The 14,889-nt window shown below is 36.5% G+C and overlaps 3 protein-coding genes across 5 annotated transcripts; 1 reads left to right on the forward strand and 2 right to left on the reverse strand.

Annotated features, from left to right (window-relative positions):
• Positions 1-2,608: 2,608 nt before the first annotated feature.
• Positions 2,609-5,783, forward strand: LOC109156036 (plasminogen activator inhibitor 1 RNA-binding protein-like). The gene is made up of 7 exons (XM_019303816.1): positions 2,609-3,030; positions 3,380-3,710; positions 3,803-3,859; positions 3,973-4,102; positions 4,675-4,827; positions 4,917-4,964; positions 5,333-5,783. Exons 1-7 carry the CDS (start codon positions 2,862-2,864, stop codon positions 5,516-5,518), a joined length of 1,074 nt encoding a protein of 357 aa, XP_019159361.1. The 5' UTR covers positions 2,609-2,861; the 3' UTR covers positions 5,519-5,783.
• Positions 5,784-6,324: 541 nt separating this feature from the next.
• Positions 6,325-9,353, reverse strand: LOC109156037 (ras-related protein RABD2a-like). 3 transcript variants are annotated; one of them, XM_019303819.1, is made up of 9 exons: positions 8,727-8,772; positions 8,511-8,518; positions 8,190-8,282; positions 7,982-8,029; positions 7,784-7,831; positions 7,666-7,673; positions 7,335-7,419; positions 7,120-7,223; positions 6,325-6,605 (listed from the first exon to the last, which is right to left on the reverse strand). In XM_019303819.1, exons 1-9 carry the CDS (start codon positions 8,755-8,757, stop codon positions 6,509-6,511), a joined length of 522 nt encoding a protein of 173 aa, XP_019159364.1. In that variant the 5' UTR covers positions 8,758-8,772; the 3' UTR covers positions 6,325-6,508. The 3 variants fall into 3 exon arrangements, with proteins under 3 accessions (XP_019159364.1, XP_019159362.1, XP_019159363.1); XM_019303817.1 differs by having other exon boundaries at positions 7,335-7,490; positions 7,602-7,673; XM_019303818.1 differs by lacking the exons at positions 8,511-8,518; positions 8,727-8,772 and adding an exon at positions 9,189-9,353 and having other exon boundaries at positions 7,335-7,490; positions 7,602-7,673; positions 8,190-8,262.
• A 694-nt stretch (positions 9,354-10,047) lies between these two features.
• Positions 10,048-13,255, reverse strand: LOC109156035. Its single transcript, XM_019303815.1, has 5 exons — positions 12,683-13,255; positions 11,549-11,992; positions 11,333-11,425; positions 10,889-11,028; positions 10,048-10,621 (listed from the first exon to the last, which is right to left on the reverse strand). Exons 1-5 carry the CDS (start codon positions 13,094-13,096, stop codon positions 10,183-10,185), a joined length of 1,530 nt encoding a protein of 509 aa, XP_019159360.1. The 5' UTR covers positions 13,097-13,255; the 3' UTR covers positions 10,048-10,182.
• Between the last annotated feature and the right edge of the window lie 1,634 nt (positions 13,256-14,889).

The following is a 14,889-nucleotide window of genomic DNA, read 5'->3' on the forward strand; positions in this document are numbered from 1 at the left end:
GTGCCTGTGCCAACTAGGCGCAAGTTGTAATACATGAGTTGTTTTTACAGCAAAAAAAACAATACACGAACTCACATTAAAGCATAATATTTACTTCTTTTTTTTTTTTTTTTTTTTCGCTCTCATTCCCTTTCTCTTACACTTAGGGTCCGTTTGGAAAGCAGGAAAATGACTTCTGGAAAATGATTTCTAGAAAATGAGTCATTTTCCGGAAAACATTTTCCGTTTCCAGTGTTTGGTTACATTTGGAAAACTATTTTGGTGTGTTTGGTACATTTTCTGGAAAATGAGTAGAATGGTATTATTAAATATTTTAATTATTTTATTTTAAATTAAAAATTCATTTTAAATCTTAAAAAAAAAAAAAAAATTGATTTCCGGCGGGGGTTCCGCCGGAAACCATAGCTCTGGTTTCTGGCGGAACAGTTCCGCCAGATTTAAAAAAAAAAAAAAAAAAAAATTGAAAGAGAAAGGCGGAAAACGACTTCCGCCAAATTGGGCTCATTTTCCCCAGTCAACGGAAAATGGATTCCGTTGACTGGATTTTTCAGGTGTAGCCAAACACCAAAAACTCGGAAAATGACTTCCAGAAGTCATTTTCCGGATTTCCAAACACAGTCTAAAGCTTGGAAGTCTCAAAAACCGTGCACTACACGTCGTCTGCACAAACCTCTCAATGAGATGCTCTTGGACATTTTTTTCATACAATGGTTGATAAAGAAGCAAAATTATATAAATTTATGTCACATCAAGCTAATAAGTTATATTTTTAAAAATAGAAAGCAAAGATCTTAAACCCTCGAAGTTGATTCAGCACATGGAAATCAATGGTTAGCTTCCAAAATCCAAATAAATACGTGGGATGAGGCAATAGCATTCATTATGTAATAACTCCAATTTATCTTTAGTAGTTCTTTTCCAACTTACATGCCGCAATAAATTAGACACAATTTCATGATAAAGCTACACACAATCTCAATCAATATTATAAACAAAGCCTTTTATACATTTATCTTTCTCGTCCCTTAAAATACTGCTATTAAAATTTTATCTGAAGATCTCAAAACCCTTCAATCAACATTGACCTTAACATATGCCATGGGTACGTTTAATTGACAAAATTTCTAATTAACCTCTATTTGTCATAAAATTCAACATGAAGTATTGTTTTAAAAACTCAACTTTTTTCATTTAAAATTAAAGATCTTTAATACCCTATATATAACATGCAACCCATACATAGACGCATACATATATACATGAATGAATGCATATCTTATATTGTTGGTGCCTTGGTGGCATACAAATCTATAGTAGATATCCTTACTATATACTATATATATTATGAAAACAATAAAAGAAATAATATAATTAATTTTAAATTTTATTTCCTCATTGATTGGTTTTCTAGTTTTGATCCTTCACTTCAAACTCGAATATTATTTAACATTGTTCTTTGAGATTTTTTTCATTTGTAATCTTTCAAAGATTGAATACTAAAAATGACAATTTTTTTTATCAAATATATGAAATCAACTAAAATATCACAACTCAATCAATAGCGCTGGACTAAAACATTCTTCATGTAAGAACACCTAAATCATTATCCAAAAGGGTCTAATGAAGCAACATTGAAGGGCTTTTCAATCCTTTGAATACTTAAGGGCCTGTTGAGCACTTCTGAGTTATTGCAACAAGATAATTCGTAACTCTATTATGTTCTTTATAACACTATCACTCGTTTAGAATCATTTTATTTTGTAGCCCGTTCAATATTTGTTGCTATAATAAGTGTCAAATAAGTTTTAATCCAGGTTATATCCTTGATTTATTTCTATTTTTCTGTTAATTTTTGTATACATTATGTTATAAGAGTTGTAGTATACAATTTGTTTGACAAAAATATCCCTTTTGTTATCTTTTTTTTTTTTCATTATTATTATCCTATGCACGATATCTTTTCTTATATTATTTATTATGGCAATAATGTAGGTTGACAATATATATTGGAGTAATATAAGAAATAAATTTGATTTTAATTAAATGTTACCATCATTATATTTAGTAAATTATCATATCTAAAATTATTACTTTTTTTATATTATTATCAGGAGGGACGTGGGGAACCCGCGGCCAGGGATACACAGGATTTAGCTGTTCTTCCTAACTCTACGACTCCTACGAGCACAAGTAGCACGAGCCAAGTCATTGCGGTAGGCCTCTTCACTATTGATCGGGCAAGATCCGAAGGTTGTCTAAGCATCATTTTGGAAAGCACCATAGGCGGCAAGGGCATCTGTCACCCTATTTTGTTCTCTGTGATTATAATATTAATCATATCATAATTATTAGTCAAATTATCAAGATACTTTTAATATAAATAAATTCTACATCTATTAATTAAAAAATTATATATTATTATTATACAAGATTATTTTAATATAATTAATATTAAATATTTATATTGGACATAAAAGCACACATATAAAATTATATCAAATATGGTTATTTTAAAGTCAAAAATAAAACAAGAATAGTAAATGAAATTTACCCTAAAATAAAATAAAATAAAATAATCTTAGTACGGTGGGCAAGGATAGATTAAAATTGGGATTTTTTACAGATTAGGTTCTTCTTCTCTCTTCGTTTCTCCTTCCCCGGCCGCTAAACGCTACTTCAGTGCATTCGTTTGCTAAGGTTTCTCCAATCTCTGTTCTCTCTCTCTCTAACCCTTTCTCTGAGCAGTGTACACAGATCCGAACCCGAATCTTGCCATGGATATACAGCTGTGCTAAGGGTTTTTCTTTCGGCGGGGTTGGGGGGTTTGCTTATCTGAAAGCTGAGGGTTTTCGTTGAGGGGAATGGCGGATTTGAACCCCTTTGATTTGTTGGGTAATGATGATACCGATGACCCGTCGCAGCTGCTTGCTGCTCAGCAGCAGAAGGTCGCGCCGGCAAAGGAAGCCCTAGCTCAGGCGGCTAAGCAACAGGGAAAGCTCCCTTCCAAGCCTCTTCCCCCAGCTCAGGCTGGTGAGCTCGATTTCTGTCTCTTAAAAGCTCTTATTTGTTTATTTATTTATTAAAGTTGTGTAATTTTTACCTGAATGATTGTAGTTCAAGCTGTTTAAGTCTTCTCATTTCAAGATTGGTTGGGATTAAGTATGTTTGGTGATCATTCTATGGAGGGTAGTTGTTCAGCATTGCCCTATATTGCTGTTTTATTCTTGCTAGTGTAGTTGTTTGTCGGTGCAATTCTTTCCTCAATGGTGTGCTGATGATGGCTTCATGTGCATGACTAAGACATTTTTCAAATGAAATTTTTGTATGCTGAGGATGTTGTTTTAATGTAATTGGTATCTTTGTTTGTTTCCTCCAACAGTCAGAGAGGCAAAAACTGAACCTGCACGTGGAGGAGGCCGTTTTGGTGGTGGAAGAGGGCGTGGCCGTGGTCGTGGTGGCAGTGGGTTCGACAGGGAAGCATCAAACAATGATGGGGGTTCTTTTGGCAACAGAGAATTTTCTGGCGGTTTTGCTAGACCTGGTGAAGGAGGTGATCTCGGGAGACCTTCAGAGAGGCGTGGTGGCTATGGTGGACCTCGTGGACCATTCCGTGGTGGGGGTCGCAGAGGTGGTTATAGCAATGGTGATGTGGCTGATGGAGAGCAGCCTAGAAGGGCCTACTATGATCGCCGCAATGAAACTGGCCAGGGGTAGGGGTAGATTACTTTATTGATTACTATATTCACATTTTCTCTGCTAAAAATGGATATTTATGTAGTTATTAAATTCTCTTTCTGAATAGAAATGTAGGTGGCGGTTGGCAGGGAAGCTGGGGAGCTCAAGCAGATGAACGTACTCCGTGAGTATTGGTTTTATAGTATTCTCTCATGCATTTAAAGGAATAGTTTCATGAAGTGTCTTCTTCTGTAAATTGCTCATTGTCGTAATGCTCTAGCTATTTCGTTTTTCCAGACTGACTGAAGGAGTTGATGAAGGCGAGAAAAATAAAAATGTCGAGAAGCCATCGAATGAAGAGGAATTATCAGATGCAAACAAGGAAAATCCAGCTACTGACACTGTGGAAAAGAAGCCTGAAGATAAGGTGAAAGTATTTTCAAGAAGTCTCAATTTTTAATATTCTTTATAAAGTGTTTTTTCTGCTCTTACCTTATTAAGGCTGTTTTAATATTTAGTGTTTGGCCCAGTTTCTACTTTGAATAGATGAGTTCCAAATTAAGTTGGGACTGCTGGGCCAAACAAGCACATAAAAAGATTAGACTGGGTTGATATTCAAAACCAAGGATTCAAAAGCCAGTCGCACACTCGCACTACAAATTTCTAATAGTTTATATCAAGACGCCATTATTCTTAATAATTACAACAGTTTATGATATTTTGAATAGGATAATCTTGATTGTATTAAATTCCATGCAACTTTCTTAACTGTTCTCTTAACCCGCTCTAAGAGCTAAGATTCAACTTGCCCAACTGGTTAGAAGATGGGTGGTTTGGGCAGATTGAAGTGTATTGCAGTAACTTTTTGTTTCACCCTTTGTGTGTTACTGGATCAAAAATGATATGTTTCATATTCCTCATTCAGAATCTGCAAGATTAAATTTCTCGAACAATCCTGATTCTTGGAAATTTCAAATTTGATATTTTTTGAATGTACAGGAGATGACTCTTGAGGAGTATGAGAAGGTGCTGGAGGAAAAGAGGAAGGCATTGCAGGTGCTTAAAACCGAGGAAAGGAAGGTTGATGGCAAAGTGTTTGAATCCATGCAGCAGATTTCCAAGAAAACTAGTGATGACATCTTCGTAAAATTGGTAAGATATGTTGAACCAAATTTCCGTCTATTATGATTCTCTAACATTTCTCTTTTAATGACTATTGATGCAATGTTCCTTTACTATAGGGCTCTGAGGATAAGAAGAGAAGAGAGTTTGCAGAGAAGACCAAAAAGGTAGGTATTTTGCAGCCCGGAGCTTCCTTTGGTTGTAAATATATGACATTAGGATGTATAAATATCCAGCTCTATAAACCAGCTTGGTTGGCGTGAGTGGCCGTGCACTCTTATCCCTTACGAGAGGTCGGGAGTTCGAACCCCATCTCGTATGGAAAAATTATTCTGGCCAGCACTTTGCCCCTTAATTGGGCCGCCCGGTGCGAACTGGGATTAGTCTGAGTATTGTACGGGCTTAAAGGTGTCTCCTACAGTTAGGGCCTGCCCAGGACACCTCATGGTCTGACCAAAAATATCCATTCCCTGCTGTTTTTAATTCGTACTTTTGGGCAATAATTTAATCCTTTCGTTTTTTTTCTTGGGTTTAGTCTGTCAGCATTAATGAATTTTTGAAGCCTGCTGAGGGTGAGAGGTACTCCGGTTCTGGCGGTCGTGGCCGTGGGCGCGGGCGCGATAGAGGTGGTTACAGTGGAGGAAAGACAATGAGCTTCATGGAGGCCCAGGCCCCTTCCATTGAAGATCCAGGGCAGTTCCCAACCTTAGGTGGCAAGTGAGAGATGGTTCACTAGAATAATAGACTTAAGGTTCCTGAAATTTACACTTTGAAGATGTAAATTTCTTGTTCCTTCATGTATCCCAGATCCCCCACCCCCACCTATCCTATCTAGCCTCCTTTCATCTAATGTGATGTTACCTCTATTACTGTTTTGGTTTTGGCCGTATGACACAACTCATAACTCTATGTTGCTTGTCAGTTTTGTTTTTTTGAGATGGAATAGTGAAACTGTGTTGTTGACACAGGTCTTAATCTTCCCCTTATATTGCTGCATTTCTCACATTGTATCTTACATTTCCTAATGGCTACTAAGTTCTTGATTTATAGAAAAGCTTACAGTCATTACCCGAAGGTTTGCTTTGGACAAAGTTCGCCTTATTATCTAAAGTCACAAGATGAGTTGTCCATTTTTTTTTTTTTTTGATGTACTCAGGGTTTTCACCGTCAGATACAGTTGTTGTAGGTGTTGTAGGTGAGACAACTGGACACATGTAGGTGAGACAACTGGACACAATTGTTGTAGGTGGGACAGCTGGCCTGAAAATTTAAAGTTGTTTCATACTCAAAATCAAGGGATTGATGAATCCCTTCCACTTAACCACACCTTCCAAGTTAGATCAAACTAAAAAGGTTAATAGACAATTTCCTTGTAGAATCAAACATAAAATCTTGTAATTACCAAGCTAATTGTTCGACCAACTCAGTTGATGTTACCTCATGATATCTAAGTTTGATCCTAAAAGATTAAATAGTGTTGGGTCATCAGCTCATGCATGACTATTTTGTCCTTAGAACATCAGAATATAGTGTACAAATTGCTAACATTGACCAATTTCACCAGTTTTTACAATCATTCCATTATCACATGAAGAAAAAAGAAAGAAAACATTGGAGTGACAAAGATATTGAAGAATTAATGAATCCATGAAGTGGACAGCTATAGATTTAGCCATAACACATACAAATAAACTGAGCAACTGTCTACCCCTCAGGAAGAGCAGCAGCCACTACTATTCTGTGCAACTGGCTGTCCTTTAATATTAACAGTTGGAGGCTTCATTGCATTAGCTGGTTGGCTTGCCATCCTGCATTTGAAGGTCAAAACGGGAACATCAGAAGATGCACAAGCAACACGAACATCGTAATCAGGCACACATGGATGGCATTAAAAAATAAAGCCGACTAATAAGAGGTGTCAAAACTTTTAAATCTCTGCTCATATATAGCATTCCACACAAGAAATTAACTGCTTCGCCATGTCAGGGCTCAAATGAATCTAGTGAGGAATACCAGCCCTGCACCGGGCCTACTTAATATGACATTCAAGACAATATTGTGATATTTCATACATGGTGGGATACAAGATGATTACAGCGTTTGCTATGCTTTAATGTTTACTTGTTTCAGAAAGCTCTGATACTGAACTTTTAGAAAACTTATTCATACGTAAGAAAGTATAAGCGTTGTAAGCATATCGGGCTTTGGACTTTAAAAGGAAGTAAGGCAACCAACTCATATACATGAGATTCAAATGATTTCAGAAACTGCACAGAGGTGTAAGGATTTTGGTGTTATTCAAATAAACTATGCATGTCTTACTTATTCTTTATTGAAGCAGACATAGCCATGAAAGCTTGCTCTACATTAGTAGCATCTTTTGCACTGGTTTCCATGAATGGAATGCCTATTTCATCAGCAAATGCCTGTATAATGAGAGAGCACAACCAATAGATTCTCAGTTGAGAAGGAAAAAGTCCTCACGGTAGTCTTAAAAGAAGATCAATTATCTGTCTATTATAATTAACTCTGTTCACCTTAGCTGTTTCATACGAGACAGCTCTGTTTGCTGCAAGATCACATTTGTTCCCAACAAGAAGTTTGTTGACATTTTCACTAGCATATCTATCGATTTCACTAAGCCATTGCTTGACATTGTTGAAGCTCTCAAGGTCCGTCACATCATATACAACCTACCATAGAGGTCATTTCAAAGAGTTATCAGTGGATTAAGAATGCACGATAACCAATTGGCTAATAATTGAAGTTAAATAGAGCAGAAATTTTTAAAGGCTAGCACTCACTATTATGCCGTGGGCTCCACGATAGTAGCTGCTAGTAATAGTCCTAAACCGTTCTTGTCCAGCAGTATCCCACTAAATATTGGCAAAGAACAAAGGCAACTTAAATGACTTTTATGAACATTTATTTCACAAAAGAGTAAAAGTGAATGAAATAAATCAAGCTTTAGTCTAGAAAAGCTCACAATTTGAAGTTTTAGTGTTTTCCCATCTTGCTCCACAGTGCGAATTTTCTACAAGAAAGAATAAATTGTGACAATTTCCCTTTGTTCAGTTTCCCTTCTTTCTTCTCCCCCAACCCTATTGAGGCAGTTGTTGGTGGGGAAATAGATAACTGATAACATTAAATGAAATGGCTGATGGTTAATAAACAATTTACTTACAAAGTCAACTCCGATGGTGCTGATATAACTCTCCAAGTATGTATCATCCTAACAGAAGAAAGTTACTACTTTCAGTTTCAGTCACACTATTTTAAAGAGCACTAAATTGCAGTAACACAATCCTCCGAACAATTCCATGCACATACGTAAATGCAAACTGAAAAATAATCCAGTATACTAGACAGGAGTACATGTAGTAGCAACATACAGCAAATCTCAATAGAAGGCATGATTTCCCAACACCAGAATCTCCAATTAGCAAAAGTTTGAACAAATAGTCACTGCAAGGAAGGAGAAGCAGATGGAATCAGTTAGCCAGCCATTAACTAGTAAAAGGGAAAAATATACATTTTATTAACTCCAGTTTACTCCTAGGTAAAGAAAAAGTAAAACATATGAAAGCAACTAAGATCTCACAAAGAATTCAAGATTTGGGCTTAAATGGTTAACTCCAGTGAAACGGAGGCAGCAGTAAGGTGATGTTCAGATACATCGGAACAATAATTTCAGCAGTAAGCCTCTTAGCATTTATCAAATTATATATTTTAGATAGAGGTCTGGCAAGTGGCAACACTAAAATTAAGATTATAGGCACTAAGAATTTACCATATTCAAATAACCACCAAAAGAACATGATTTGCTTATGTATCTCAAAAGGTTTCTGTGTTTAACTTTGCTTCATGAATTCAATGCATTTGAAGCAGAGGAGCAAGCTTAGAACATCCAAACTGTTGAACCCCTTTGAAGAATGAACATAATATTGACTCAGACTGCATTGCCTACCTTTTAAAGGCTCTATAAAGGCCAAGTCTCATCTTAACTTCACACAAAAAATAACCCTAACCAAACTCCCTAATTCCTGTAGCCTGCATATCAACCTTCCTATCCATATAATTAATCAAACACCACAACTTCAATCATAATCTGGAATCCATCCTTAGTTAACCTTTCTCATTCATCTCACATGTACATGTTTACACATCTACGGCGAATCACAACTTGTAAAAAAGATGAAAGGAACACATCTAATAGGAAGATAATTACCATAAAGACGGGATCTTTACTCAGAAAATAGCTAAAATTTGAAAGTAGAAGGATGATAATGATAATATTCAGCTGAAAAGTAGATTTGACGATACTTCCAAAGGATATAAAATGAAGCCGAAAATAAAATAAAAATAAGGACGATGAAGATGAAAGAACATACTACTCAGGATTCATGGCGACAGAGGAGAAAGGTTAACCGGAAACTGAGGGATTCGCCGGCGTTAAGTGACCGACCGGAATCTGAATCTACGTGGGAGAATTTTAGATGCAAAGGAGATGAGGCAGAGAAACGCACACACGTAAAAGCTAAAACAACGTTGAAAACTTGAATTATAGATCATAATGGAGTACCTTTTGTTTTTACTTTATAGATATTTCGTTTTTAGTCCCCATTGTTCACCCTAATACCACTTTAAACCCACACTTTTTTATCCCTCGCACTTTTAGTCCATTTTATTTCATAATCTCAGTTTAGTACAGCCCAATACTCCATATTCCATAAACCTTTCTCACTTCTATTTTACATTGGAAAATGCCTATAATTCTCACTCACAAATAGTCACTTCCTAACGTGACAAAACATCACAAATATACAATTATTACTATCAACTTACAAGCAATTACTTTATAACTTGACAAAATATCACATCATAAACATGCAATTGTCATATCAAGTTATAAACAATCACATGTGACAAAATGTCACATCACAAACATTCAATTGTTACATTGGTTCACAAAGAATCACTTCTTGACGTGACGGAATATTATATCACAAACATACCGTTGTCACATCAATGAGTAACTGTTTGTAGGCATTATACTATAATATATAAACCACTGGGTATCACACATTCACACTACTATCCTTTCCTTTTATTTGTAATGTTTGTTATTTGATTAATGTGGTTTTCCTTTTCAAAAAAAAAAAAAGAGCAAATATATATGATATGATATATAAACATCTCAAACAATTTGACAAAATAATATCCAAATAAATTTGTGCATTTTATATGATATATGACTCAAGGTGAAAAAAAGGGCAATTAACACCATTTATGACAATATAGTACTGTAAGATACAAAAGAAAATCAATCATCAAAATATACATATACAAAAACTAACCTATAAATGAAGTGAAACACAAGAATATCTACATGGGAGGAGGATTAGTCCACCTTCTCTTCATTTCAGACTTCCACCTAACCTCCTTCAACTTCCCATCTGTTCCATAATCCCTTTCCATGACAAGGTTTATTCCCTCATCTGAATACCAGCCGACTCCGATGCACAGGATTCCATCCTTTTTCACGTCGACATAGCTGGTCACGCCTCCCGGAAGCCATAGTATTGTCGCGTCTTGCATGTCTAGCATGTCCTCCTCCCCGAAGTAGACCGGAGTTTCAGGCAAGCCTCTTTTGTTTAGGGTTTCCATGCAGAGGTATACAACGGGCACACTGTTGATGTCTGTATCATTCTCCTCGCCATAAACAGGTGTCACGCTCATCTCAAATACCTTCCAGGACCCGGTCAGCTCTACCGGTTGAACTCTTCTCCTCTGTGAAAATGGTTTCACCTCCAGATCCAGGTCGCTTTGATGCCACAAGTGAGACAATGTCAGTTTTCTTCGATTGGGTAGGTGACTAGGTGAGACATAAGATGTTAATAATAACGTGAAATCAAGAGATAGTATGCAATATCTAGAAACGAGTCCATGTGATCTTGTGTACAAGAACAGAAACGTGAGATGCAACTAGAAAACTTTATCTTAGAATTGAGATAAATCTATTGTTTAAAAGCTACAAGATTATTTTAGAATGTCAAACCAAACTATTCCATCCTTGAAGTTACTGAGATACCTTTGGTCCAAGATATTGGCGGGACTAACCCACTGTTCTTCATAAGCAGCAACTCTTAATATTTGAATGTCAGAACCACCGTTACTGAATTCTATAGTATGAACCATGCGGAGTCTCTTGTGGCAACCTTTGACCAAACACTACAAAAGAAATAGGAGCTAGTTACATAGTAATAAAACAATCGAATGAATGTAAGCATAGGAAATTTAGAATTCCAAATAAAAGAAATATTTTATTGCAGAGCACATTGATTGACCAGATGTGTGATGATCATCATCTTAGCAGGATTATGTACAGCATCAGGTAGTGTCTCAAGGACACTAGCCAAATTCATAACTCCAAGGTAAGAGAATAGGCCAGTAGTTCCTCACATTTATTTGAACACAATCGAAGGGAGTAATTATTATAATGAAAGGTTAGTAAGAACTAAGAAGACAAACTCACCTGTTCAAACTTGAACGTTGGAGAAAGGTAATACTTTGAGTCATCAATGCCACCAACTGGGATATCAACCGGGCCTCTTGAATAAGATCCATCCTTCAAATTTTTATAAACTTTGATTGGGCATGAATTAATGTAACGAAATGATATTCCAGCAACTAAAAACATGAGTGATTAAAACCAGCATGCATTGTCATCACAGAACTGAATTAGTTTTACCTCAAAGAACACAAGACCAGGTTCCGTTCCCATTATGTCTTCCTCCATCACATCACTCTTTCCAAAGTCAAAAGATTCAAATTTCGGTAAATTGTGTTTTGTTAAAGTTCCTTCTGCTGTCTTCCTTGTAGACAAGGATCTCTCTCCATCTGTACCCTTCACTTGATTTCCATAATCACCTTCTTTCAGCTCCTGAACTTCACCATAAGGATTCAACGATACCCAATTAATTGTCCTCTGGATTTGAGAAGTCCGTCCCCCAGCCTGTGGAGGCACAGCTTCAACACGAGAAAGAGTATAGCAGTCAAAGAGGTACTCGTTCTTGTTTCCGACCTCAATTGGCTCCATTTCTGCAGTCACAGGAGAAAACACCGCTCCCACTCCCTTCCATATTCCACTAACACTACTTGCAAATGTACTCCATACAGGCCTAATTACAGGTTCCTGAAAATATGACAACTTTTAAAGTACTAAAAACCTAACAGAAGTAGTGTAGAGTTAGACTATGGAGTATGGAAGCCAGAACCACTATCAAGCATGGTCTATACACCCTACTGATCTACTGGTTTCTGATTCCACAGGTATACCCATGTCAATAATCCCCATTTTCCCTTCTTACATTTGTCATTTTGCTAATCAACCACATTTTTAGTGTATTGAAACCAGTGTTGTAAAAATGGCGATTTCAGCCCTAGGCGGCTTTTAGTCGGCTGACCAACTAACCGGCCAACTAGGCACCCTAGGCGTCGACTCGGCCGAGTTGAACGCCTAACTAGGCCGAGTCGGGCGCCTAACTAGGCCGAGTGATTTTTTTTGCCTACTCGGCTACTCCTCTCCTATATTTCTCCAGCCATATACTCAACTAACCATCTAACAAATGCAGTTGACTAGTTTAAGATATCATAACAGTCTAGAGTGATAAAAGTGGAAACAATATATTCGGATTACTAGGCCAGCGCCTAGCCTTCTGCAACATTGATTGAAACGCAAAAACTAAATATTAAGAAAAATTCAAAAGCATCACAAGATCATTAACTAGTAACAGCATCATCACCTACATATATCAATTAAGAAGAATGAAAATTTCAACGAAATGCAGAAAGGATACCTGCAAACAAACCGAATTACAATTACCTGAGTTTGTAATACGGTTTCGGTCTCAATCAACATAACACCGGAGACCATGACTCGACCACATCTACTCTTCTGGACGGTGTTCCTCGTCATTCTCCTCCCGTTTCCTCTCTTCTTCTTCCTCCTCGTCTTCTCCTTATCCTTCTCAGACTTCGTCATTTCGCTGTCGATGCTCCACACGTTATCCTTCCCCTTTCCCTTCCCTTTCACCTTCACCTTCTCTCTACTCATCGATTCCCCACTCCTAACCCCTCTCTCCCTCTCCTTCTCCGGTCCGAAACTGCACGAGATGCGGGGGTAGAAGCAATTGGGCCTCCGAGCTGAGAATGATGTTGAAGGTGAGACATGAGATTGAAACCCCGCGAGTTGCAGCTCGTTGAAGGACTTGCAAGCATAGATACACGGAGATTGCATCCTTCTCTCTTTGCTCTCTGTGTATGCACGTTTAATATACGTCTCTGCGATTGACTATGCAAGTTTTACAGTGTGTGTTCTAGAACAATTTTGATCGGCGGGGAGAAGATGAAGTTTACCGGTAGTTTGGATCACCGGATTTCCACTTGTCCAGTGGATCATACTGGCGGGCTGATCTGTATAGAGATTTTACCGCCACGGGCCTCATATTAGTTCGGGTCAGCCCCATTTCAACCAACCGTCCAAATTTCAAATCTTTCGAGCCCAATTATGAATTATGATAGATACAATTAGGTCCATAATCCATACAATAAGATATACCATTGATACATGTTTACTCTTAGAAGACGTTTGATTCATGGAATGTTAGATCATTGAAAATATTAGATTCATGTATTTGGTTAAAATCGATGTATATAATATAAACTTGTTTTGGTTAAAATCAATGCAAATAGGATCTGCAATGGTAAAATTATGCTTTTGTGTAATACGTAGTAGTGCGCAAATCACACATGAAATGTTAACTGTAATACGAACTTGACGTACTATATGAAAACTGCATATGACAGATTCGACCAAAAGAATATTGAAAATAATCAAATACATGATATTCTGATACGAAAATCATGTTCTATTTACCTGACAGTCATTTTCTGGACAACGCAAGTTGCTACTTAATTTTACTTGTGGCTACAACATATTTTGATCACTCATTTAAACCACAACAGATTTAACAATGAATTTCAAGTTTCTTATTCAAATAAAATTTGTCGTAACTACTTGCATGAATTTTAATTATTTTTTTAAACCATTAAATTACATATGAAATATGATGTGGAATTCAATAGTAGGAATTATTGTGACAATAAAGTTACATGTGACTACTAACTTGTCTAACTTATTTTGAACTTGTTTATTTTAATTGCAGGTGATATGATAATGATCTCGATCATCTATGAGGTAAGATCAATACCTGGGAAAGTGAGAGCTAATATTCTTGGATAATGTCATTGGATCTAATTCAATCTTTTTTTTTTTTTTCATACACAAAGCTAGTGCTTTGTGTGGGATAATGCTAACCTATTAATAAACTCATTAATCAATTGGAAGATGAGTCCAAATTTCAGGAATATAGAGAAAATATCGTTAAATTGTTAAATTGTAAATACTATGATATGCTAACATGTTTACTTTTGAAAGTGAAAAAATAAAAATAAAAATTGAAGGGATAAAAATAGCTTTATTAGTTATGATTTTTACTTGAGTTAATACCCAAAATGGTCCATCGACTATGCCATAATTACCAATTTGGTCCTCAACTACCATTCTTACCCAATTAAGTCTTCAACTATGTAACTTTTACTCAATTAAGTCCTCAATTATACAATTCTTACCCAATTTAGTCCTCAACTATACAATTCTTACCCAATTTAGTCCTCTGTATTAATTTGACTGTTTGTTGACTGTCAAAAGTCGGGATAAAATTATAATTTTACAAGATTTCTCCTTCCTCTCCATTTAGCAGCGCCAAACCATGCAGCAATACACTCCGATCAGATTTCGATCGTCAAAAAATCGTTAGAAATCAAATTCATGGGCTTTCCGATGCATAACCACTACTTCGATACTGACAGGTTTAGAACCCAACCGGAGCTTATTGCTACATGGTTTGGCGCTGCTAAATGGGGAGGAAGGAGAAAACTTGTAAAATTACAACTTTATTTCCACTTTTGACAGTCAACAAACAGTCAAATTGACAAAGGACTAAATTGGGTAAAAATTGTATAGTTGAG

This window comes from Ipomoea nil, unplaced genomic scaffold (assembly GCF_001879475.1).
Source record: "Ipomoea nil cultivar Tokyo-kokei standard unplaced genomic scaffold, Asagao_1.1 scaffold2704, whole genome shotgun sequence".
In the NCBI taxonomy this organism is placed as follows: Eukaryota; Viridiplantae; Streptophyta; class Magnoliopsida; order Solanales; family Convolvulaceae; genus Ipomoea; species Ipomoea nil.